This window comes from Cherax quadricarinatus, chromosome 54 (assembly GCF_038502225.1).
Source record: "Cherax quadricarinatus isolate ZL_2023a chromosome 54, ASM3850222v1, whole genome shotgun sequence".
NCBI lineage: Eukaryota > Metazoa > Arthropoda > Malacostraca > Decapoda > Parastacidae > Cherax > Cherax quadricarinatus.
The window spans coordinates 6,202,707-6,228,139 of NC_091345.1; the positions used below are offsets into that span (position 1 = coordinate 6,202,707).

Genomic DNA, 25,433 nt, shown 5'->3' on the forward strand with positions numbered 1-25,433 from the left:
AAAAGTCAGACAGAGTGACTTATTTCCATTGGGGAAAATAAAGAGAAAGTTGAGTGAGGCGCGGCAGCGAGGTGCGGCAGTGAGGCGCGGCAGTGAGGCGCTGTCAGCCAATCAGCGTCCAGGTGCCGTTGTTTTGAATGCAGTGAAGAAGACAAGTGTCAGCAGTAGTGGCGGGGGAGATGCTCACTTTTACTGACATTTTCCCAAGTGTGCTCGGATTTCCGCCCTCGAGTCGGACATGAGTGTGAAGCAGTGTATCTCAGGGCCGTACCGAGCCACTAAACTGGTGAGTAAGAAACTTTACAACGTAAGAAAGGAGGAAAATACGAGCAAATTTATTGGCCCTTACTATAATAATAATTTTTATTTTGACATGCATGGTTGTACAAAGGAATATAATATTTGGGTGTACATGCCAAAAGCCCCTTCGTATGCAGAGCATTTCGGGCAAACTTAAAATTAACATAAGATTAATAAGGCAATAACTGTTCTTATGGTAGCTGTATAGTCCTTGTGGCTTAGCGCTTCTTTTTTATTATAATAATAATAATAATGTTCTTATGGTAATTATGGCAGGTCTTTCTAAAACCCTAATTAAGTTTGGTTTATTCAGTTATGCGTAAATACAGTTATGCAAATTATCATGTATAACAGTATATGTGTAAGAGATATCTAAGATAACCCCTCCTAACTAAAAAAAGTCCATTGGGGTCTTGACCCACTAGCAAAGCCAGGTTTAAAGCCTACCGACTACATGATTGTTATTAAGGCCTAGGTAAACTCTCAGTAGGTATACACTGAGAAATCATATAGTGATACTGACAAGATGTGGAGAAACACTTGTACAGTTCAGGACATTTATTAGAGGAAATAAGTTTCTTCAGTCCTGAAGAAGACACTTGTGGCTGTTTCCTCGAGTGAGTTTATTCTGGTACAGGTACACATATACATTTACATAAATTGTCATACATAGCAGCATGTGTAGGTTACCTAGGATAGCCCCAAAAAAAGTCAGTGACTTTCCATTGGGGTCCTTGGAGCTACATTTCCTTTCAATAAAACCTAATAACCACCTATTCCATAGGTATTGTATGACCCTTATGAGTTTAGCGTGTCCCCATGATTATTAAAAATATTAAAAAAGGAAAGTGTATAGACTACTCTGATTACCTGTCTTTCATTTTTGATATTCAAAAATAAAAGTTCTGTCAGAGTACAGAATATTTATCAGGTTTTAGTTTCACACTTGTGTGACCACTATAATACATATTATATCTCCTTCATGATTGTTGTCTACAGTCTACTTTGCAGTATACTAAGTTGCAGAATGAGGGGGGGGGGGCGGCTCAGTCCCATGGCAGGCAAGTCCTAAAACCTGCAGAACACTGTTATAAAGTCAATAATTCTACTGTCATAAGCAACAGAGGTAGTTAGTTTTATGCTCTTGTATAAAGTTGTAAAAACTGTGGAAGTGTATTTGCCTGGCAGCTAGGTAACCTAACAGTAGTTTGTTAAAGCCGTTTCCCACCGAGGCAGGATGACCTAAAAAGAAAGAAAAAAAAATCCCCCAAAATAAAGAAAATACTTTAATCATCATTCAACACTTTCACCTCACTCGTACATAATCACTATCACTGCAGAGGCGCTCAGATACGACAGTTTAGAAGTCCCTCCAAACTGCCAATATCCCCAACCCCTCTTTTAAAGTGCAGGCATTGTATGTATGTACTTCCCATTTCCAGGACCCAAGTCTGGCTAACCGGTTTCCCTAAATCCCTTCACAAAATATTACCCTGCTCACACTCCAACAGCTCGTCAGGTCCCAAAAACCATTTGTCTCTATTCACTCCTATCTAACACGCTTGTGCACGCTTGCTGAAAGCTATTTATCCTACCATATATGACAGTCTGGTTAGGTTGGGTTAGTTTAGGTTACATAAACTTCAAAAAACATTTTTAACCACAAATAAGTGAATGGAAAATAATCAAACATTTTTGGGTGTCCCGTGGCCTGGTAGGCAAAGCTCTCGCCTCACGCACTAAGTGTTTGTGGTTCAATTCCCGGCCAGGTGGAAACTTTGGGCATGTTTCCTTACACCTACTGTCCACACTCACCTAGCAGACAAGCAAGTAGGTACCTGGGTGTTAGCAGACTGATGTGGGTTGCATTATGGGGGACAAGATTGAAGGACCCTAATGGAAATAAGCCTTGATGATGCACGGACTGACTTGGTTATCCCGGGTGGATAACCCAGTTCATTTTATATCCCTTACAGCCTTAATCATTCAGTTTTTTAAGGCTATTATGGTTGTGTATTATTTTGCATAGATTGCAATTCAAACTTAAATTCTTGCATATATAACCTATTTTTGACTTTTCAGTGGAATGATGCAGTACGGTCCTTTTACAATGGAATGCCAGTCTCGCGGCATTGGAGGGGGCTACGGCAATATGAGAGATGCTTCACAGCTACAGAAGCCATTGACTGGCTTCTCAACCATCTACAGAGTGACCCTAATTTTGCAAACAGTGTTTCACGAGAACAGACAACTAAACTTCTTAGGTATGTGGAAAAAGATGTTTTATGTGACAGCAATTTTGAATATACATAGTATTGTATATTCAGTATTATATTTTACGAGGGGCAGTTTTAGCGTGGTAGAACTTCAAACCTACTTTTGTGTTTATAGACAGCAGCCAGGTAGTAAATGTTTTTTTAAAAGCTGTATACTGACACCCTACCCATGTGACTGGTTTGTTGTGTTGGAGAAAGATGGTATGAAATACTAACATGATGGAAATACACAATTGTAGTATAATGCAGTCTTTTACTGACAAAGTAAAAGCCCCACTCCATGGATAAAACCTTGATGATAAAAGATCACATGGTATTGCATTTGTCCGTTTTCATCCAGTTTGTCACATGATGGGTGAGGCCTAGACATCCTTTTCCTTTGGTTTATATAGACTTCTGCAGTGCAGACATATTCATTCCTATTGCCAACCTAACAGTGGTGAAAATATTCTGTTGACACGTGAATGTGGTGCACCTAGCATGTTTGCTGCCTCAGTAGCTGTGTACATTTGGCAGCTGTGTAACAAAGTTTGTTAAAGCCTATTGACGTGGTGACAGGTATTGGCAAGTTAGTTAAATACTTTTGATATGGCAGTCAGGTGATTTTTTTTTATTGGCATCTATCAATAAAGGTGTTCATATTGGAAGTTTGAAAAGGTTATGCACCAATGAAATGAAATTTATTCTTCACAAATGGATGGTGGTTGGCATTGTAGTAGGCCTGGCTCATGCTAAGCAAGACTCCAAACCCAACCCTTGTCATTCATGTATTGGTCAGCCTATTTTTCAAATGACCTGGGGAGAGGGGTGGGCTAGGTTCAGTTACTACTTGGCAGATAATTCCACTCATTTACAATTCTATTTTTCAAAGCAGTACTTTCCTACATCCTTTTTCAATCACAGCTCAGTTCCAGTGCCTTTCAACAGCTTTATTAATTATACTGTGCTTTATAGGTTGCTTTACTCATTCATTAGTCTGTACTAGTTTCTAATCTATCCCTATCTCACTTAAAGTATCTGTGCTATGGGGATCTGCTACAGTAAATTGCCTAAAATCATAGTTACTTGCAGAAATTAGCTGTTAAAATGATCACCCAATTAGATTCTAGACAACACACACCCCTACTAGTCATTCATCATAATTTACTCATACAACACATCCACACCTGCTACTTTGAATTTTATATATACTGGACACTTAGTCTGAACTTCAAGCCACCACAACTCTTTTTGGAGAGTTGGATCAGAACACGCACACAGTACAAGAAATAAGTACGTATCTCATCAATAAACCACATGTTTGACTCAACGTATCTAGGAACTTCATTAAATAAAGGGCTCCAGAAATCTGGAACTCCATTTCACAAGATTTCAAAAAGTTTCACTTCTGCCACCCTTTTCAAATAGTTATAAAATACCACCTAAATCTTACCTAAACTTATTCGAGTCAGCGCTTCTTATGCAATATGACGCGTCAGCACTGTCACCATGCCTGTTATAAATGGCTGTAATTCCTTTTAGAAATATCGTACAAGGATAATAATTATACCAGAGTGTAGCCAGAAAGTTCAGCTATTTTTTGGTAACAATAACTCCATTTTCATATTTTTTTTAATTTTTTTTTGCTCCGTGCGCGTGAACCTCAGCGCTCCCTTAAGGTACATCTGAGGATGTATTTTCTGTGTTACTTTCATTTTCTAGAATGGAGCCTTTATATTTTCAATTTCCTGATTACTAAAAATATTTTATCTTATAAATTTTAGATTGTAAAAATATTTTTTGTGCCATTTTCATTGCATTACTACTGAGAGTAGTAGAAGTATATTTTGATCAATTTCAGGAAATTCTTAAAAGCTGGTTTAATTGAAGATGTTCGAGGGAATACAACGAAGCCTGAGGACTTCAAGGACAATAGAGAACTTTACAAGTAAGTTAGTGACCTGGAGAGACATGTAAAGAATGAGTAATGGTGAATGATTTTCCTTGGGTCATTTTGCCTTGCTGGAAAATGGGTAGGGCATTTTCAGCAAAACATGGAATGTCTTGCTAGTCAGAATCAGCATTTTTGTAAAGTTTGTTGTAAACTAATAATTATGGTAATCTGGAAAAAAAAAATCATAAATGGTTTTTAAAGTAGGCAGATCATTTCAGAACTGTTTACATATTTACTTGCATGATGGGGAAGTGTGTGCCACTACACAAAATAAAATGTCTTTAGCTTCAAATAGCCATTGATGGGTATACTGCAATGTCATCTATAGAAATGTTAAGCAATTAATTACTTACACTTTAAACAGAGTGCCTGCACTCTTGAAGGTTGGGTAGGCACGTTGCAGCCCGGAGGATTTACTTGAACCGTGATATCTGCACTTCTTGCAAGTTGGTTATTGATTTAATGATGGTGACTGTTTCCTGCTTTGTCACCCTGAATGAGAGTACAGATAGAGATTAAGTTAGGATTAGGCATATCATTGATATTGAAGACTTTTCTGTCAGTGCCCTTGTAGGTTTAGTGCTTCATTTTTTATTATAATTTTGTCAATGTGCAATTCAGTGTTAAAGGTGAAATTTGTTAATGGTAGTTGTTTCCAACACAGGTTCAGTAATAGGTCACCACTGAAAGCATTACGCACACCTCGTACACCAGGCCGGCCAGTTTTAGGACCTTTACATAGCAATACCTCCAACCCAAGGCAAGACAAAGACGAAGGAGCTTCTCCAATACTGAGAAGGATTCATGGATCAGTAAGAGAGGTTAGTAGCTTGAATTGTCTGAATACAGACATCTCTGTGTAGGTTTTATGTACTATATGGATTTAAAGAAGGCATATGGTAGGGTGGATAGGGCGATGATGTGGCAAATGTTGCAAGTGTATGGAATATGTAGTAAGTTGCTGAAAGCAGTTAAGAGTTTTCATGAGGATGGTGAGGCTCAGGTTAAAGTATGTAGAAGAGAGATTATTTTCCAGTAAGAGTAGACCTTAGATTTATAGATGGGGTTGTGAATGCAGGGGTGTTGAGGAGAGGTGTGGAATTAAAGATCAAGAGTCTTGGGAGATACTGAAGAAGAGCTGCAAAGGTTGGTGGGTAGGGGATGTGTAGATCAAGTGTTTACATTGAAGCATATATGTGAGCAGTATTTAGATAAAGGTAGGGAAGTTTTTATTGCATTTATGGATTTAGAAAAGGCATATGATAGAGTGGATAGGGGAGCAATGTGGCAGATGTTGCAAGTGTATGGAATAGGTGGTAAGTTACTAAATGCTGTAAAGAGTTTTTATGAGGATAGTGAGGCTCAGGTTAGGGTGTGTAGAAGAGAGGGAGACTACTTCCCAGTAAAAGTAGGTCTTAGACAGGGATGTGTAATGTCACCATGGTTGTTTAATATATTTATAGATGGGGTTGTAAAAGAAGTAAATGCTAGGGTGTTTGGGAGAGGGGTGGGATTAAATTATGGGGAATTAAATACAAAATGGGAAGTGACACGGTTACTTTTTGCTAATGATACTGTGCTTATGGGAGATTCTAAAGAAAAATTGCAAAGGTTAGTGGACGAATTTGGGAATGTGTGTAAAGGTAGAAAGTTGAAAGTGAACATAGAAAAGAGTAAGGTGATGAGAGTATCAAATGATTTAGATAAAGAAAAATTGGATATCAAATTGGGGAGGAGGAGTATGGAAGAAGTGAACGTTTTCAGATACATGTATTTGGGAGTTGACGTGTCAGCGGAAGGATTTATGAAGGATGAGGTTAATCATAGAATTGATGAAGGAAAAAAGGTGAGTGGTGCATTGAGGTATATGTGGAGACAAAAAATGTTATCTATGGAGGCAAAGAAGGGAATGTATGAAAGTATAGTAGTACCAGCACTCTTATATGGGTGTGAAGCTTGGGTTGTAAATGCTGCAGCGAGGAGGCGGTGATGTCCTGTCTAAGGGCAATGTGTGGTGTGAAAATTATGCAGAAAATTCGGAGTGTGGAAATTAGGAGGTGTGGAGTAATAAAAGTATTAGTCAGAGGGCTGAAGAGGGTTTGTTGAGGTGGTTTGGTCATTTAGAGAGAATGGATCAAAGTAGAATGACGTGGAGAGCGTATAAATCTGTAGGGGAAAGAAGGCGGGGTAGGGGTCGTCCTTGAAAAGGTTGGAGGGAAGGGGTAAAGGAGGTGTTGTGGGCGAGGGGTTTGGATTTCCAGCAAGCGTGCGTGTGCGTGTTAGATAGGCATGAATGGAGACAAATGGTATTTGGGACCTGACGATCTGTTGAAGTGTGAGCAGGGTAATATTTAGTGAAGGGATTCAGGGAAACCGGTTATTTTATATAACTGGACTTGAGTCCTGGAAATGGGAAGTACAATGCCTGCACTCTAAAGGAGGGGTTTGGGATATTGGCAGTTGGGAGAGATATATTGTGTATTTTTATACGTATATGCTTTTAAACTGTTGTATTCCGGGCACCTCTGCAAAAACAGTGATTGTGTGAGTGAGGTGAAAGTGTTGAATGATGATGAAAGTATTTTCTTTTTGGGGATTTTCGTTCTCTTTGGGTCACCTTGCCTCGGTGGGAGACGGCCGACTTGTTTAAAAAAAAAAAAAAGAAAGAGCAAGGTGATGAGGGTAGTGAATGATTTAGATAGATTAGATTGGAAGGAATAATAACTTCAGATGCACTGTACATACAGACTGTTGTTAAAAAAAATTATAATGCACAGAATTTCAGCAAGGCTTGAAATCCTTTTATCACTGAGACAGCAATTTTAAACCAAGTGGTGTAATTCTGAAAGCACAAGTTTCAGTTTAACTTCTTCTTTCAACAAACCGGCCGTATCCCACCAAGGCAGGGTGGCCCAAAAAGAAAAACGAAAGCTTCTCTTTTTAAATTTAGTAATTTATTCAGGAGAAAGGGTTACTAACCCCTTTCTTCCGGCATTTTAGTCGCCTCTTACAACACGCATGGCTTACGGAGGAACAATTCTGTTCCACTTCCCCATGGAGATAAGAGGAAATAAACAAGAACAAGAGCTAGAAAGAAAATAGAAGAAAACCCAGAGGGGTGTGTATATATATGCTTGTACATGTATGTATGATTACAGGTACGTCTTGCTACTTTTACTTACACTTAGGTCACACTACACATACATGTACATGTTTATTTATACACACTCATCTGAGTTTTCTTTGATTTTATCTTAATAGTTCTTGGTCTTATTACTTTTCCTTTTATATCCATGGGGAAGTGGAATAAGAATCTTTCCTCCGTAAGCCATGCGTGTTGTAAAAGTCAACTAAAATGCCGGGAACAATGGGCTAGTAACCCCTTTTCCTGTAAAGATTACTAAAAAGAATAAGAAGAAAATTGTCAAAGTGGGAAGTCTGAATGTGCATGGATGTTGTGCAAATGATAAGAAAGAGATGATTGTGGATGTTATGAATGAGAAGAAACTGGATGTCCTGGCTTTAAGTGAAACAAAGCTGAAGGGGGTGGGAGAGTTTCAATGGAGAGGAATAAATGGGATTAGGTCAGGGGTTTCAAATAGAGTTAGAGCTAAAGAAGGAGTAGCAATAATGTTGAAGGATAAGCTATGGCAGGAAAAGAGGGACTACAAATGCATAAATTCAAGGATTATGTGGAGTAAAATGAAGATTAGATGTGAAAAGTGGGTTATAGTAAGCGTGTATGCACCTGGAGAAGAAAGAAGTGTAGAGGAGAGAGAGAGATTCTGGGAAATGTTTAGTGAATGCATGGGGAGTTTTGAATCAAGTGTGAGAGTAATGGTGGTTGGGGATTTCAATGCTAAAGTGGGTAAAAATGTTATGGAGGGAGTAGTAGGTAAATTTGGGGTGCCAGGGGTAAATGTAAATGGGGAGCCTTTAATTGAGCTATGTGTAGAAAGAAATTTGGTAATAAGTAATACATATTTTATGAAAAAGAGGATAAATAAATATACAATGTATGATGTAGCACGTAATGAAAGTAGTTTGTTAGATTATGTATTGGTGGATAAAAGGTTGATGGGTAGGCTCCAGGATGTACATGTTTATAGAGGGGCAACTGATATGTCAGATCATTATTTAGTTGTAGCTACAGTTAGAGTAAGAGGTAGATGGGAAAAGAGGAAGGTGGCAACAAGTAAGAGGGAGGTGAAAGTGTATAAACTAAGGGAGGAGGAAGTTCGGGCGAGATATAAGCGACTATTGGCAGAAAGGTGGGCTAGTGCAAAGATGAGTAGTGGGGGGTTGAAGAGGGTTGGAATAGTTTTAAAAATGCAGTATTAGAATGTGGGGCAGAAGTTTGTGGTTATAGGAGGGTGGGGGCAGGAGGAAAGAGGAGTGATTGGTGGAATGATGAAGTAAAGGGTGTGATAAAAGAGAAAAAGGTAGCTTACGAGAGGTTTTTACAAAGCAGAAGTGTTATAAGAAGAGCAGAGTATATGGAGAGTAAAAGAAAGGTGAAGAGAGTGGTGAGAGAGTGCAAAAGGAGAGCAGATGAAAGAGTGGGAGAGGCACTGTCAAGAAATTTTAATGAAAATAAGAAAAAATTTTGGAGCGAGTTAAACAAGTTAAGAAAGCCTAGGGAAAGTATGGATTTGTCCGTTAAAAACAGAGTAGGGGAGTTAGTAGATGGGGAGAGGGAGGTATTAGGTAGATGGCGAGAATATTTTGAGGAACTTTTAAATGTTGAGGAAGAAAGGGAGGCGGTAATTTCATGCACTGGCCAGGGAGGTATACCATCTTTTAGGAGTGAAGAAGAGCAGAATGTAAGTGTGGTGGAGGTACGTGAGGCATTACGTAGAATGAAAGGGGGTAAAGCAGCTGGAACTGATGGGATCATGACAGAAATGTTAAAAGCAGGGGGATATATAGTGTTGGAGTGGTTGGTACTTTTGTTTAATAAATGTATGAAAGAGGGGAAGGTACCTAGGGATTGGCGGAGAGCATGTATAGTCCCTTTATATAAAGGGAAAGGGGACAAAAGAGATTGTAAAAATTATAGAGGAATAAGTTTACTGAGTATACCAGGAAAAGTATACGGTAGAGTTATAATTGAAAGAATTAGAGGTAAGACAGAATGTAGAATTGCGGATGAGCAAGGAGGCTTCAGAGTGGGTAGGGGATGTGTAGATCAAGTGTTTACATTGAAGCATATATGTGAACAGTATTTAGATAAATGTAGGGAAGTTTTTATTGCATTTATGGATTTAGAAAAGGCATTTGATAGAGTGGATAGAGGAGCAATGTGGCAGATGTTGCAAGTTTATGGAATAGGTGGTAAGTTACTAAATGCTGTAAAGAGCTTTTATGAGGATAGTGAGGCTCAGGTTAGGGTGTGTAGAAGAGAGGGAGAATACTTCCCGGTAAAAGTAGGTCTTAGACAGGGATGTGTAATGTCACCATGGTTGTTTAATATATTTATAGATGGGGTTGTAAAGGAAGTAAATGCTAGGGTGTTCGGGAGAGGGGTGGGATTAAATTATGGGGAATCAAATTCAAAATGGGAATTGACACAGTTACTTTTTGCTGATGATACTGTGCTTATGGGAGATTCTAAAGAAAAATTGCAAAGGTTAGTGGATGAGTTTGAGAATGTGTGTAAAGGTAGAAAGTTGAAAGTGAACATAGAAAAGAGTAAGGTGATGAGGGTATCAAATGATTTAGATAAAGAAAAAATGGATATCAGATTGGGGAGGAGGAGTATGGAAGAAGTGAATGTTTTCAGATACTTGGGAGTTGACGTGTCGGCGGATGGATTTATGAAGGATGAGGTTAATCATAGAATTGATGAGGGAAAAAAGGTGAGTGGTGCGTTGAGGTATATGTGGAGTCAAAAAACGTTATCTATGGAGGCAAAGAAGGGAATGTATGAAAGTATAGTAGTACCAACACTCTTATATGGATGTGAAGCTTGGGTGGGAAATGCAGCAGCGAGGAGACGGTTGGAGGCAGTGGAGATGTCCTGTCTAAGGGCAATGTGTGGTGTAAATATTATGCAGAAAATTCGGAGTGTGAAAATTAGGAGAAGGTGTGGAGTTAATAAAAGCATTAGTCAGAGGGCAGAAGAGGGGTTGTTGAGGTGGTTTGGTCATTTAGAGAGAATGGATCAAAGTAGAATGACATGGAAAGCATATAAATCTATAGGGGAAGGAAAGAGGGGTAGGGGTCGTCCTCGAAAGGGTTGGAAAGAGGGGGTAAAGGAGGTTTTGTGGGCGAGGGTCTTTGACTTCCAGCAAGCGTGCATGAGCGTGTTAGATAGGAGTGAATGGAGACGAATGATACTTGGGACCTGACGATCTGTTGGAGTGTGAGCAGGGTAATATTTAGTGAAGGGATTCAGGGAAACTGGTTATTTTCATATAGTCGGACTTGAGTCCTGGAAATGGGAAGTACAATGCCTGCACTTTAAAGGAGGGGTTTGGGATATTGGCAGTTTGGAGGGATATGTTGTGTATCTTTATACGTATATGCTTCTAAACTGTTGTATTCTGAGCACCTCTGCAAAAGCAGTGATAATGTGTGAGTGTGGTGAAAGTGTTGAATGATGATGAAAGTATTTTCTTTTTGGGGATTTTCTTTCTTTTTTTGGGTCACCCTGCCTCGGTGGGAGACGACCGACTTGTTGAAAAAAACAAAACATGTATGTGTAGTGTGACCTAAGTGTAAGCAGAAGTAGCAAGACGTACCTGAAATCTTGCATGTTTATGAGACAGACAAAAGACACCAGCAATCCTACCATCATGTAAAACAATTACAGGCTTTCGTTTTACACTCGCTTGGTAGGATGGTAGTACATGTACCTCCCTGGGTAGTTGCTGTCTACCAACCTACTACCTATTTTCAGTTTAACTGTGGCTTTCAAAAAAAAAGAAAATGGGTGTGAATGTTTGCAAATTATGAACAGTGCCTATGCAGAATATTAAGTGACAAAATCCCTAAAAGGAATTAGGCAAATGAGGTGATATAATGGAAATTTTTCTTTTAATTGGAATCTTTATCAGGGCAAGTATATACTGTAATCCCTGGAATCTTCCTGCTGATATTTTCCACAGGATAATTATTATTCACATTTTTTTTGTGCATCATTTTTTTCGTAAGTATTTTTTCATGGGGAGAATGCTATGAAAAGTTATTTTGATATTAAAATGCTATCTACCCATAATCCTTTTTTTTTTAATTAAAACTGGGTTTTAGTGCTTATACATTCACATGAAGGGTAAGGAGGTTTGGAGTGCCAGGTAATAGAGCATCCAGTAGGCTTGTGTGGCAGTATTAGATTGGAGTGAATGGAAACTAGTATTAAAGCTTGACATTCTATTGGAGTGTGAACAAGGTAACATTCTTAAGGGATTCAGGAAACTGATTAGCTGGATTTGAATTGTGGTTGGAGGGATGGTGATATTGCAGTTTGGAGGGTCATTTGAATTGTGATGTCTGCATGCTTCGTAAGACACCTGTTGAATGAGTGATGGTGTTCACATTTTTGGGTCACTATACCTGCCTAGGAGATGTCTGGTATGTTAAAAAGTTTCTTAAGGAGTGTTAACCTATTCTTGCTTATTTTGCTCCAAGGAATGTGCTAACTGTTGAAGTAAATTTCCATGTGTGCAGCAAAGATTGATAAATTAATAAAAATTTGAATTAAGCTTATGTTCTGTATCTGAATAATCTTTACTTTGTTTTTCAGTCAACCAAAGCGACTGAAAATCTGAATAACGAGAGACAACGAGATGGTTCTATTAGAGTCAAAAACTGGCCCAAGAGACTTGGATCAATTCATCTGGGCGAAAATGCAGCCAATGAGGTGAAAGACCGTGGTGGTATGCAAGAATGCCACCTAGTAGCTAAGCAGCTGTCCAAGGCCGAGATCAATGATGTTTGGAAACATGTCCTCCTTGGCAAGTAAGTTAGGGCCAGGATTCATTGCATGAAAATGGCAGCTTAAGTACAATATTTGCAATCATATGAATATAATATAGTCCTTGTTGAATTTGTACAAAATAAATAGTTTTCCCTAATAATTTTTTTCATTTAATTCCTCCTTTGATTAGTTAACAATTTACCAGCAAATTAAAAAGTTACTAGCACTGGCCAGTAGATAATTTCACAACTGTTCATGTAGTCTAACACAGAATAGGTATGCTTAATTATGCTTGTATGAGTTTCATTCTTCAATTTGGTTTTCTTAACCATTTATCACAGTTAATTTTCATTAAGTGGACTCTGCCTGCCATTCATTTAATTTCTCTCATTTTATTCTAACATTTTTTTTCTGCATGCCATTCTTATTTTTCTTCAGCTGTTGCTGATTACATCTTTGTCTTGACTTGTAGGAGGGTAACATTATTATAGCATTCAATACTCTTAATCCTTTTTAACTAATTAACCCTTTCAGGGTCGACAGGCCCTGTCAGAGACTTGTTCTCAGGGTCGGCCAAATTTCAAAAAAAAAAAAATTATTTTTTCTTATGAAAAAATAATTTATTTTACTGGACATTATAGGCTAAACAAAAAAATTTTTACCATCAATACTTACCGAGATATGGAGGCGTGAAGTTGACGAAAAGGGGCACCATCTGGCAACATCGCCAGCTGCCGTCACCCGGTATTCTTTTATTTACTTATGTACTAATTTCTATTATTTTTTAATTTTTCTTTTTCCAAGTAACTTTTATGGCCTGTGAGACCAGTATGATCAGTATTTTATAAGTTATTTCTTTTTCAATACTACACAATAAGGGCATAAACACTTTTTTTCATTGTTTTGTTTAGAAAAAAATATTTACACAAACAAACGATATGAAATGTTGTTTATTACTATTTTTCTATATTTTATATACACATATACAGTCACAAGGAATGTTTCTAGAAGTTCTGCAGCCTGTGGAAGTCTTTGAAACATGGTGTCATGCACAGTGGTGTTTTACACTCCTCACACATAAAACGAGTGTCTCTGCGTTGTTGTGGGCGTTTTCTTGTATGTGCACAGACGTAACACCTGAGCCTTTTTCTTGAAAGCAGTAGCAGGCAGTTTTACCAGGAAGTGATCTCCATGCTTCAAACGAGAAGGAAGTTGTTGAAAATTTGGTGGGCGGTCTATTGCAGGTGCTGTTCCTTGGTACTTGAATACTATTTGTCTGATGACAGACTAACAGAATTCGCTGTATGGTGGTTTGTTTATGGTCCTCATCTTATACATATTATAAGCATTCAGCATGGAAATGTCCAGAAGATGGAAAAAGAGTTTTATGTACCACTTATAATTCTTGCGAACACAATCAGCAAACCCAATCTGCATGTCACATTTGTCCACTGAATGCATATTGAGGGTGTAATCCATCACAGCTGCAGGTTTTAGAATGGGTTCATTGCTCTCTATGCTGCCTGCCAGTGTCTGCCATTTCATTAGGGTGAACTGATGACAATAGTGTGATATCTCGTTTGTCATGCTACTGAAATGCCATGATGTCATTGGCAGCAAATGCCTGCACCTCACCTCTACGAGTGCCAGCGTCAAACCTGGGCATGTTTCCGATTTGCACGCACTGTGCCACACACATCTGTCATGCTCACTCGCAAAAAATCACCGAATAAGGGGCTTGTGTACCAGTTATCTGTATGTAATATATGTCCCTTACCAAGGTATGGTTCTATCATTCTTCAAACCACATCACCAGAGATGCCCAATAACTTCCTGGTATTTTGCAATGTATAACTTCCAGTGTACACAATAGTATCCAATACCAGACCACTGTAACAAACACAAAGCACAAACAACTTTATACCAAAGCTTTTCCTCTTGCTTGGTATGTACTGCTTGAAAGAGAGTCTTCCTTTGAACAGAATCAAAGACTCGTCACTTACAAGCTTCCTGAAGGGATAAAAATACATATTGAATTTCTCTTTCAGATACACAAACACATGCCTAATCTTATATAACCTGTTGTTTGTCAGGCCTGGTTTTGTCTGAGAAGTAAAGCGTAAGTAACATTAGCACAAATCGATTCACTGGCATTATATCACTGGGGTTGCAATCAGGCAGTCTGTTGACCAGTATGATTTCACACTGTGCTTATACACATGTGGCATAAGCATTATTTTGGCAAAGAAAAGATCTCAGACAGTTGTCTCCTTCCACTGGTGTAGACGTGATTTTGGTGAAAGTATTGTGTTTGCCATGGTGTACTCGTAGTATGTGTTGCTTTCCATGACAATACTTTCCATCAGGGGTTCGTCAAAGAATAACTTGAAACATTCCAGTTCACTGGCATTGTTCCCATGTGTACAGGATGGCCGTATTCCACTTTGGCTGTCATCAAACTGGTGGGGATTTGGAACAAAATTGACAGCTTCCTGCCAATCCCAGGTGCGGTCTGCTGGTGGGTACTGGACAATGACAGGTGGTTGTGGTTGTGGAGGCTGGTGTGGTGGGTGGGTGGGGGATGGTGGCCTTTGTTGTAGATCAGCTGAGGCAGCAGCGTGGGTGGCAGCATGGCCCGCTGCTGGTGCCTCACGGTCGGCACCACCAATACCACCACCATGCACATTTTCCATCCCAATTGCAAAACTATCATCTTCATTTTCACTGTCTGTTCCTGTTGTACAGCCACGGGATGTACTCCGAGATGTACTCCTTCCCCTTGGAATAGCATATGGCACACTACCAGAGCGCATATATTGTTGTATATACTGACGCTTCACTGGGGAATATTGCACTTCACTATCACTACTGGAACTAGTTTCAAGAGCTTGTAGTTCATATTCAATATCACAATCATCACAAATGCTCACATCTGAGTCTTGGATTTGGGAAAATAGGAGTTTCCTCTTTGATTCTGGTACAACTGAACATGAACAAGACGGCCCAGCACCAGAGGTGGAAGGCTGAGGGTCGTCTGGGTTTTCCTCACTATTCGGTCAGAACCTCACCAAAACCTTGAAACTCATCTTCACTGGCACTTCCATCTGTATTAGAACTGTCACTGGGAAACAAAAGTGTCCCAATTCGCCAAGGAGTGAGGAACTTCTTACCGCGAGGGATGATTTACATTGTTTACTAAGATGGTGTTCCCACAATGCACCACTGGGTCCCAGATTTTTTCCTACTGCGCACACCCACCACACAGACCCATTCTCTCACATCTAGGCCTACCAGCCTTTTCCCGCGAGATTTTACGGCGCTAGAATTTATGCGTACTAGTACGTCAAAAAAAACTTGCGCGTAAGCCGTACTAGTACGGCCGAAACCCTGAAAGGGTTAAGAGAAGATCGTTTGGATCAGCTGGTGGTTACAGTGATTTATCATCCATGTAAAAAATTTATAGGTATTTGGAATTGCAGCTTGTGTGGAGTGAGTCAAGCCCAACATGGCATTTAAAATAGTTAGAGTTTAGTATAAATTTAGTATAAGTTTTCATTGAGTTTTCTCAGATGTTCCATTCATCTGTCAGTATTTAAGATACCAATTCCAGCTCTAGCAAAGTATTAACAATTCCAACTACTCTGTTATGTAGGTCTTCATTATTGATGCAAGCGTTGCTTGTGTAGATACACGTTTAAAGCACAGTGCCCGTAGATATGCCATGAGTGGTAAATTTTGGCTTAGACATGAGAAAATAGGTCTTTGTGGTGAGTGTACATGGTATAAAAAGAAATCCTTTTCCATGCTGTTCATGATTGGAAGAACAAACCTCTGTCATTGTGCTTTGTTGAAAATAGTGATTGGTGTGTTCTCTAGGATGGTTTTTTATGGTTTTATTGGCTGTTTTTTAGTATTTGATAGAATGGTTGTATTCTATTATCCTAGAAATTCTTGTGAATTTAAAATGAAAGCCAAGTGTAATATAGGAAAGGCCTGGGTATGTGATTAATAAACAGAGGAAATGTTGCTTTAATGGCTGGAATGCTGTATGTATTTTTGACTGTTCTTTCTTTCTTTCAACACACTGGCCGTATCCCACCGAGGCAGGGTGGCCCAAAAGAAAAAACCAATGTTTCTCCTTTCAAATTTAGTAATATATACAGGAGAAGGGGTTACTAGCCCCTTGCTCCCGGCATTGTAGTCGCCTCTTACAACACGCATGGCTTACGGAGGAAGAATTCTGTTCCACTTCCCCATGGAGATAAGAGGAAATAAACAAGAACAAGAACTAGAAAGAAAATCGAAGAAAACCCAGAGGGGTATGTATATATACGCTTGTACATGTATGTGTAGTGTGACCTGAGTGTAAGTAGAAGTAGCAAGATGTACCTGAAATTTTGCATGTTCATGAGACAGAAAAAAGGACACCAGCAATCCTACCATCATGTAAAACAATTACAGGCTTTCGTGTTACACTCACTTGGCAGGACGGTAGTACCTCCCTGGGCGGTTGCCGTCTACCAACCTACTACCTAGGATTTTTGACTGTTCTTAAATTATATTTTTTTAAATTTTTGAAAAATTGGCCTAATTAGAATTCTTTACACACTACAGGGTAGTTATGATAGCTGAATGGGCTTTTTCTTGTGCTCACTCGATGGAACAGAAGGCATTCTAGTGAAACGGCTAAGAATTTGGCTGAACTATGCAATGGAACTTTCTTCAAATAGAACTCAGTGGGTGACATTGCTATGTAAATTGTACCCAAATTGCCAACTTTGTGCCTGTGTAATTCTTTAAGTTTCCATTGACTCTCCTATTTATGGTGTCATTACCTGCAGGAAAGCATTTCTACCATTTAATTTTTTTTTTAATTCCCGACATGGTCAGCACTTTAAATTTCAGAGCTTCTGACAGTGGTGAGGTTTGGTTGTGACTCCTTTATATATTCTTTCACTAACTGGTATGAATGGTCCTTTACATCTGAACTTGTGAAGCTTTCATATGTTATTATTTTTCTTGTACTTCTTGATGTATCTGGTCATTTTTCTGTATGCTTAAACCATCTTGTTACTCTTTCCTTTACATATTTGTTTTGTTATACTTATTTACTCATTGTCCTTATTCCTAACTGACAGTATTTGAAAAAATGATTTCTTGTATGCCTACAATATAACTAAGCAAGCATATTTTACTCCATACATTAACATGAGCTGAGCCATGCTCTCCATCAAACATGTCCTATTTCTGCATCACAAGTAACATCCATTCTAAAGCTATTTATACTCTTTCATATGTATTCCAGTTACCTTTTATATAAACATTTGCTAGTGGTACAGTCATGTATTTAAGATGTAGCCAGCTCTCAATTCTTTATTCTTTTCTTTTTATTTAGTCTGATAACTATTTCATTCTTTAGACATTGCTGCAGCTCTTATGGGTTACTTGTACATTGAACTCCTGTTGAACATTGTCCAGCCTTTGATTTTTCCTGCATACACTTGCTTCTTTTGATCTACAGTTACTGTTGACTAATGCACGCTAAGCTTCTCTTGAGTGCCAAGCATGCCTGGCAAAAAAAATCACAAATGTTTTATCAAAACTTTTACGTAACATGCATAAAAAATCAATGAAGGGATTACCATATTCTGCTCAAAAAAGTTCTCTCTCCAACTTGGCTGTGTCAGGGGCACCATGTATATGTACTATATATAAATGCACAAAGATGAATGTACAAAAAAGCCACAAAGTACCGTTTTAACTCTTGTGAAAGGTAATGAAGTGCTGGGGAAAAGAAGAATGATTATCATCTGCTGTTTGTTTTTTAGGTGATAAAAGTGAAATTGTAGGACATGGTAGAAAAGAGTAGAGCAAGGTACAGTAAACTCACTTCAGCACTGGGGAGGGGAATGGCAGGTGGCCAGTAATGGCAATTGTGGTGGACAGAGATGGGATTATTTTGCCGTGATTGTAACTATATAACAGAGAATTCTGTAACCAGTGGACTGTCTATTATTACTGAACTGACTAATCCAGCAAATTTTGTCCCATATTTCCTAAATCCCTTAAATAGAGGGCTTATTGTATGTGCTGAAACTATGAGGTTGAGTGAACATTTTTTGCCTGGGAGCAGTGGTAGAATAAGAGCAGATGGGGTCCTGTGGTAATACATAGTTGATGCATTATATTTATACTTTATACATGTTCATGCTTTTAATTACTCAGAATGAGACTTAGCAAAACTACACAGGTCTCTTTGAAATTATGAGCATTTTTGTTCAATGAAATCAATTTTTTATATATAAAACATTGCCTTTGAGCCTTCCCCGTCAAACCTGGGGGGCCTTAAGGCAACTGGTCTTTTATTGCCCTTATGGTAATCTTCCACTGCCTGGTGGTGGATAAGAGTAAGTACGTGTAGTGGTATGAGAAGGTTGATAGGCTGTTGGAGTGTGAGCAGGTAACATTTATTTAGGGGCTCAGGGAAACAGGTTAGCTGAACTTGAGTCCTGGTGGTGGAAAATACATTGCTTGCACTTTGAGGAAGAGGTGGGAATGTTGCAGTTCAGAGGGTCATTTGAATTGTGATGTTGCACATTCATGGGAAGACCACTATTGAATAAATGATGGGATGAGAAATGCGTGATGTCAGCATAGATTAGATTTTAGATTTTGCCACCGAAGTGGCTAGTTTATTGTGCACCCCATATCCATCCTGTGGACGGTAGTGCGAGAGCATATGGATACACAAAAGGCCTAGGAACTAGGCCCCAAAGGGTTAACAGGAATACATATGGATTTATATCTACATATCTATAGTTCACTTATCTGTTACAAGCAAATTTAGGAAATTTGCTTAGTATATCTGGTATCTTATTTTCATTAATAAGATATATTGACATGTCACATAGGCTATTATACTGTCTGTCTCTGTATTCCTCAATAAGTGGACAATTAAGCACATAGTGTTCAAGAGAGTGACCAGCATAGATATATCTGTAAAAGTAGTGAATTCTCTTGTGTTGGGGAGAGGTGTGGGATTAAAAATATCTGGAATCTAAAACAAAATGGGAGTTGCCACAGTTGCATTTTGTTGATGACACTTCTTGTGGGAAATTTTGAAAAGTTGCAAAGATTAGTGGACGAATTTGAGAGATATGTAAAAGAAGTAAATTAGCTCTTCACTTGTCCAAACATAGATCTACGTTTTCATGCGTAGTGCTCTGACCTTGATTTTCTCCATAAGAAAGCATATAAAAAATGTAGATCTACGTTTGGACAGTTTAAGGGTTAAAAGTGAATATAGGAAAGAACAAGGTTATGAGGGTAACAGACAAGTTAGTAATGAAATGTTGGATATCGTATTCGAAGGAGGAAGTATGTAGGAAGTAAATATGTACAGATATTTGGGAGTGGATTTGTTGGTAGGTGGGTATATGAAACACGAAGCAAACCAGATTTGATAAAGGGAAAATGGTCAGTGGTGCATTGGGGCATCTATGGAGACATAGAATGTCATCTAAAGAGGCAAAGAGGGTAATGTATGAAAGTATAGTAGTACCAACATATTGGTGTGAAGTATGGGTGGTGAATGATGCAGAGGAGGATTGGGCTGGAAGCAGTGGAGATGTGTCTGAGGGCAGTGTGTGGTGTAAATATTATGCAGGGAATTCATAGCTTGGAGATTAGGAGGAGGTACAGGGGTACTAAAAGAATTATCCAGAGGGCTGAGGAAAGGTTGTTGAGGTGGTTTGAACATTAAGAGAGGATGGAACGAAATAGGGTGACTTGGAGGGTGTATAAATCTACTACCCTCTTTGGATTGAAACTGATTGCCTCCCATTCCTAGGTGCTGAATAACCTCTACAGGTTTAGCACTTAACATGAAAATGCTAATGAATTATAAGACCTGTCTTTTATTTTGATTTATTGCTTGCTGTTACTCAAGGACCTGACAAAATGATCCATAGTCCCTTGCTGTCCTGCTATGAAGCAAAGCCTTGAAATATTAAAGCAGTGCAGTATGCTTCTTTGAAGATGGGGAGGGGAAGTGCTGTTTTGCTAGTAAAGGCCTACCTCCAGACAATTTTAAGTGTATTGCTACCCCTATGGCTTGAGCCCAGACCAATTCGTTGATCCAAAGCATTGGAGCTTCACTCCCCTTCCTTGGATCAAGTCTCATTTCTTCCCATTTCCCAGTTGTTAAATGATTCTTACTGACTTTGTGTTTTTTCAAAAACATCATAATTAGTCATGTCATTGTGCTTTTCTTTTAATATGGGAAGATAGGAGACTAAACTACCTTAACAGGTACCCAAATGACACAGTAAATACAGTATACAGGAGGGTCTCACTTATACAGCGGGTTAGGTTCTGGGCTGGTACTGTAAAACTAAAATTGCTGTAAAGTGAGTCTTTCCACTTTCAAATGCATATAAAAACCTGGTAACATGTTTACACTATCATATATTAAGTGAGGCACATACAGTACACACATTACTTACCTTAAAATGTTTTTGTTCTTAGCTTATAGGGAGGGTGAATATATTTATTGTGGATTCAGTTTCCACAGTTTATTGCGGCACAAAAATGAGCCATAATTTTGATAAAAAATGGCCCCAAAGCACAAAAGTAGTGATGATGGCAGTTGTTCAAAGCCTAAGAGAAGCTGTGAAGTGCTTTCCATCAGTGAAACTGATAATTCTCTACTTATTGTGCATAATTTATCATTTACATTATTATGTTTATAAACAAAAAGCATATTTATAGAGTTTGCTACTATCTGGTAAGTCTTGGAACATATTCCCCATGGATACAGGGGGGGGGGGCACTGTAATTGAAAACCGCTGCACTAGTGGAAAGCTGTACGGTGAAGTGCTGTAAATTGGAGCAATTAAAAAGAAACTTTGATGTTTTGGTCTGACTTGTACCATTAACTAGTCACGCTAAAACACGAAGGTAAGGGAGCCAGTATATATGAGAGGAGGGCAAGGACAGGACAAAGCAAGGAGGAAGTGGAGAATGCTCCAAATTTCAGAACATTCAAGACTTGACCTGATCTTTATCTTCTTCTCTCCTATATTTCCTTTGTCCTTTCTTCTGCCTAGATGTGTTCTGTCGTTCATATTTTTTTCCCCTAGTGTTTTTGATCCCACCTTCGTGGGCCATTACCTCTCCTGCATTGCTCCTTTTTCTTGTCCTTAGACCTGCTGCTGCCATTGCCTCACTTCACACCACTTCCTCCTTGCTTTCTCCTCTTTGTCCTGTCTCTGCCTTCCTCTCGTATATATAATGGCTTCCTTACCTTCATGTGTTAGTGTGACTAGTTAATGGTCCAAGTCGGACTGTAACATTGTTGTTAAGTTTTTTCTTACGTGCGGGTTAATTGTGTATTGTTCCAGTCACGATATTGTGCCTTTGTTTTTCTTTAGGGCAGTAAGTAGGAAGTGAGTTTTGTAGCACCAGTTTGGGCTTATCACAATTCAGTTATAACAGTAGACCAACATATTCCAGTACTAATACTTGTCTATTGTACTACTGAAAGCATTCTGCTACTTACACCTGTCTGTGGCACTGCTGATGATGATAGATTCACATTGATCAAAATGGTCCTGAGCTTAGCCTCCATAGTGCTCCTTTAGTTTAAAATGAGAGTGTCCACATTTAGAAATGCACAATAATGGACTGAAATGAAATAAAATGATACAGCATATCCAAATTTGGCAGGCTAGACTCTGTGTGTGAACGTTTATTGTTTGGTGACACATCCTCCATACTGGACACCAGACTAGTGGAAGGGGAATGGATCCATCACAATATGACTAAAGTGACGTCAAGGGGTGTGGTACAAGTCCCTGAGGGTCACCCTGATGACCTTCCTAATTGGATCCTCACTGCCATGAAATGCATGGCACACTGTAAGTCTGTTTCACACTACTAGTTTTCTTTGTGTAAAATAAAAAAAAAATAGGAAATAAATAGGGCATTGGAAGATATCACTGAGGTTGTTGTGTTGTATGTGCTTGGTTCTACTAGTGAACAACTGAACATGACACCCTTAGGGGTATTTATTTATTAATATCTTTAATGAGTTAAAAGATAAAGAATCACACATAAAGTGGGAGTTGTCACAGCTGCTCTTTGCTGATGACACTGTGCTCTTGGGAGATTCTGAAGAGAAGTTGCAGAGATTGGTGGATGAATTTGGTAGGGTGTGCAAAAGAAAAAAATTAAAAGTGAATACAGGAAAGAGTAAGGTTATGAGGATAACAAAAAGATTAAGTGATGAAAGATTGGATATCAGATTGGAGGGAGAGAGTATGGAGGAGGTAAATGTATTCAGATATTTGGGAGTGGACGTGTCAGCGGATGGGTCTATGAAAGATGAGGTGAATCATAGAATTGATGAGGGGAAAAGGGTGAGTGGTGCACTTAGGAGTCTGTGGAGACAAAGAACTTTGTCCTTGGAGGCAAAGAGGGGAATGTATGAGAGTATAGTTTAACCAACACTCTTATATGGGTGTGAAGCATGGGTGATGAATGTTGCAGCGAGGAGAAGGCTGGAGGCAGTGGAGATGTCATGTCTGAGGGCAATGTGTGGTGTGAATATAATGCAGAGAATTCGTAGTCTGGAAGTTAGGAGGAGGTGCGGGATTACCAAAACTGTTGTCCAGAGGGCTGAGGAAGGGTTGTTGAGGTGGTTCGGACATGTAGAGAGAATGGAGCGAAACAGAGTGACTTCAAGAGTGTATCAGTCTGTAGTGGAAGGAAGGCGGGGTAGGGGTCGGCCTAGGAAAGGTTAGAGGGAGGGGGTAAAGGAGGTTTTGTGTGCGAGGGGCTTGGACTTCCAGCAGGCATGCGTGAGCGTGTTTGATAGGAGTGAATGGAGACAAATGGTTTTTAATACTTGACGTGCTGTTGGAGTGTGAGCAAAGTAACATTTATAAAGGGGTTCAGGGAAACTGGCAGGCCGGACTTGAGTCCTGGAGATGGGAAGTACAGTGCCTGCACTCTGAAGGAGGGGTGTTAATGTTGCAGTTTAAAAACTGTAGTGTAAAGCACCCTTCTGGCAAGACAGTGATGGAGTGAATGACGGTGAAAGTTTTTCTTTTTCGGGCCACCCTGCCTTGGTGGGAATCGGCCAGTGTGATAATAAATAAATAAATCTTTAATGAGATCAGTTTTAGGTATATAATGCCAACAGTTTTGAAGAATTGATTGGAACAGCTAATCTGTGATCTTGTGTTTGGTTTAAAATAGCAAGTTTGTCATTTTTCTAGGGTGGTTTTTCTCGTTTTATTGGCTATTTCTTAGTATCAGTTGATAAAATGGAAAATATACTACATCTCGAGGGGAGGGGGGATGAAAAAGTAGCAAACTGCATTCTCTTAACTGTTCTCAAGACACTCATGGAGGAACAAACAAGAGGAACAATGCTTAGAGCTTAATGCAGCAGCAAGTAAGGAAAGATGATAGAAGTGAGGGGAAATGAAGACTTTTGTTTCCTTACAGACTACTACTTTCCCTCTCTTCCCAACCTGTCTTGTAGTTCTCTCAATTTTCATGCTCAGTTTGACTTGATAATAGTCTAGGATGGGCCAAAATGTCCCGACTTTCCTAAATGTGGGGAAAGTGTTGCATCTGCCTAACCCTTTTACTATCCAGAAACCACAAAATTGATGTTGCTCTCTGTGTCCATTTTTTAATATTTTTTTTTCTTCTGAAATGGTAGAGAATCTTTTTCTGAAGATAATGACACCATAAGTATGAAATTTAATGGAAAACTTGTGGAATTACACAAGCGCAAAGTTAGCAGTCTCGGCAATTTATGTACAGGCAATTTTGCCCACTTTGAGGCCTGTTTTTAGCCAATTCTAATGCTCTATTCTACCAAATTCTTAGAAGTTTGTCTAATATGTCTTCTGTTGATTGAGTGCAAGAAACTGCCCATTCAGCTATAACAAGTACCCTGTAAAGTGCACAGGAGTTGGTAATTTGGCCAGTTTTACACAAAAAAATGCCAATTTAGAAACAGTCCAAAATAAACAATGTAGACATTCTTGGCACTAAAACATTTCCCCTGTTCATTATTCATGTTCCTAGACCCCTTCTATATTATTACACTACCTTCCATGTTGAATTCATAATCACATAGAATTAGATGATTTACTATTTCTTGAATAAAATATAATTTGGAGTGATCAGTCAGGAATTACGGTTCTCCAGTAATTGAATCAGACCTATTAGAAACCCATAAAGCAGACGGGAATGTAGAAGAGCCTTGCCCATCTTCAGGAAAATCAGCAAAAATCAAATATTTCTGCTACTTTCAGGTCAGTTTCAAGATACTTCTGTTCCTGCCTGAAAAAACAAAATAATCTGTATTTCAGTAGTACATCTTCCGTTCTATCAAATGATATATAATAATAGCCAATAAAAACCATTCACACAGTCAGGGTTTTGGTTTTCCCATCATTCACTGCATGGGGCAGGATTTTTTTTATGCTGTGCACACTCGACGACAAAACCACTCTCATATCTAGGCCAAAATTTACCACACTCAGCTTTTCATTGAGCTGAACTTATGACACAGTTCTACATGACAGCCACTGAAAGGGTTAATGGTGTTGGTGACTTATTCTTTACAGTGATGAGTTCAGATGGTTGTCAAATGCAGTAAAAAAAAAGTTGTATTTCTATGTTTTTTTGTCGGTTGGAGGAGGTAGCATAATTTCACATGGACAGACACAATAGTGACAATACTAATGCACATCTTATGTTTATCATGGGGTGGCTTTAGAAATCATATTCTTGCAAAGATTATCAATAAGTAAGATATTGTATTGTATTTTGTTAATTTCTTTCTTTAGGGCCAAGTATTGGAGACACAAGTTGCAATATCCCTAATTACCCTGGAGTCGAGAAAGATGTTTTCAAAATTGTTCGTGACTTCTTCACCAATCTGGTTTGTAGCTATTTATTATTGTATAATAAAATATACTTAATG

At 38.8% G+C, this 25,433-nt stretch overlaps 1 protein-coding gene across 4 annotated transcripts in view; it reads left to right on the forward strand.

The window, feature by feature from the left end:
- Positions 1-48: 48 nt before the first annotated feature.
- LOC128699113 (DEP domain-containing protein 1A) overlaps positions 49-25,433 on the forward strand; it is a 61,610-nt gene continuing 36,225 nt past the window's right edge. For 3 of the 4 annotated variants that reach the window (XM_053791630.2, XM_053791631.2, XM_053791632.2), the window contains exons 1-7: positions 49-286; positions 2,383-2,564; positions 4,417-4,503; positions 5,174-5,330; positions 12,254-12,468; positions 22,154-22,344; positions 25,297-25,391. In XM_053791630.2, coding sequence (XP_053647605.2) covers positions 239-286; positions 2,383-2,564; positions 4,417-4,503; positions 5,174-5,330; positions 12,254-12,468; positions 22,154-22,344; positions 25,297-25,391 — 975 coding nt within the window. In that variant the 5' untranslated portion in view covers positions 49-238. The remainder of the gene's footprint in view (positions 287-2,382; positions 2,565-4,416; positions 4,504-5,173; positions 5,331-12,253; positions 12,469-22,153; positions 22,345-25,296; positions 25,392-25,433) is intronic. The other variant, XM_053791634.2, reaches the window with a different exon arrangement.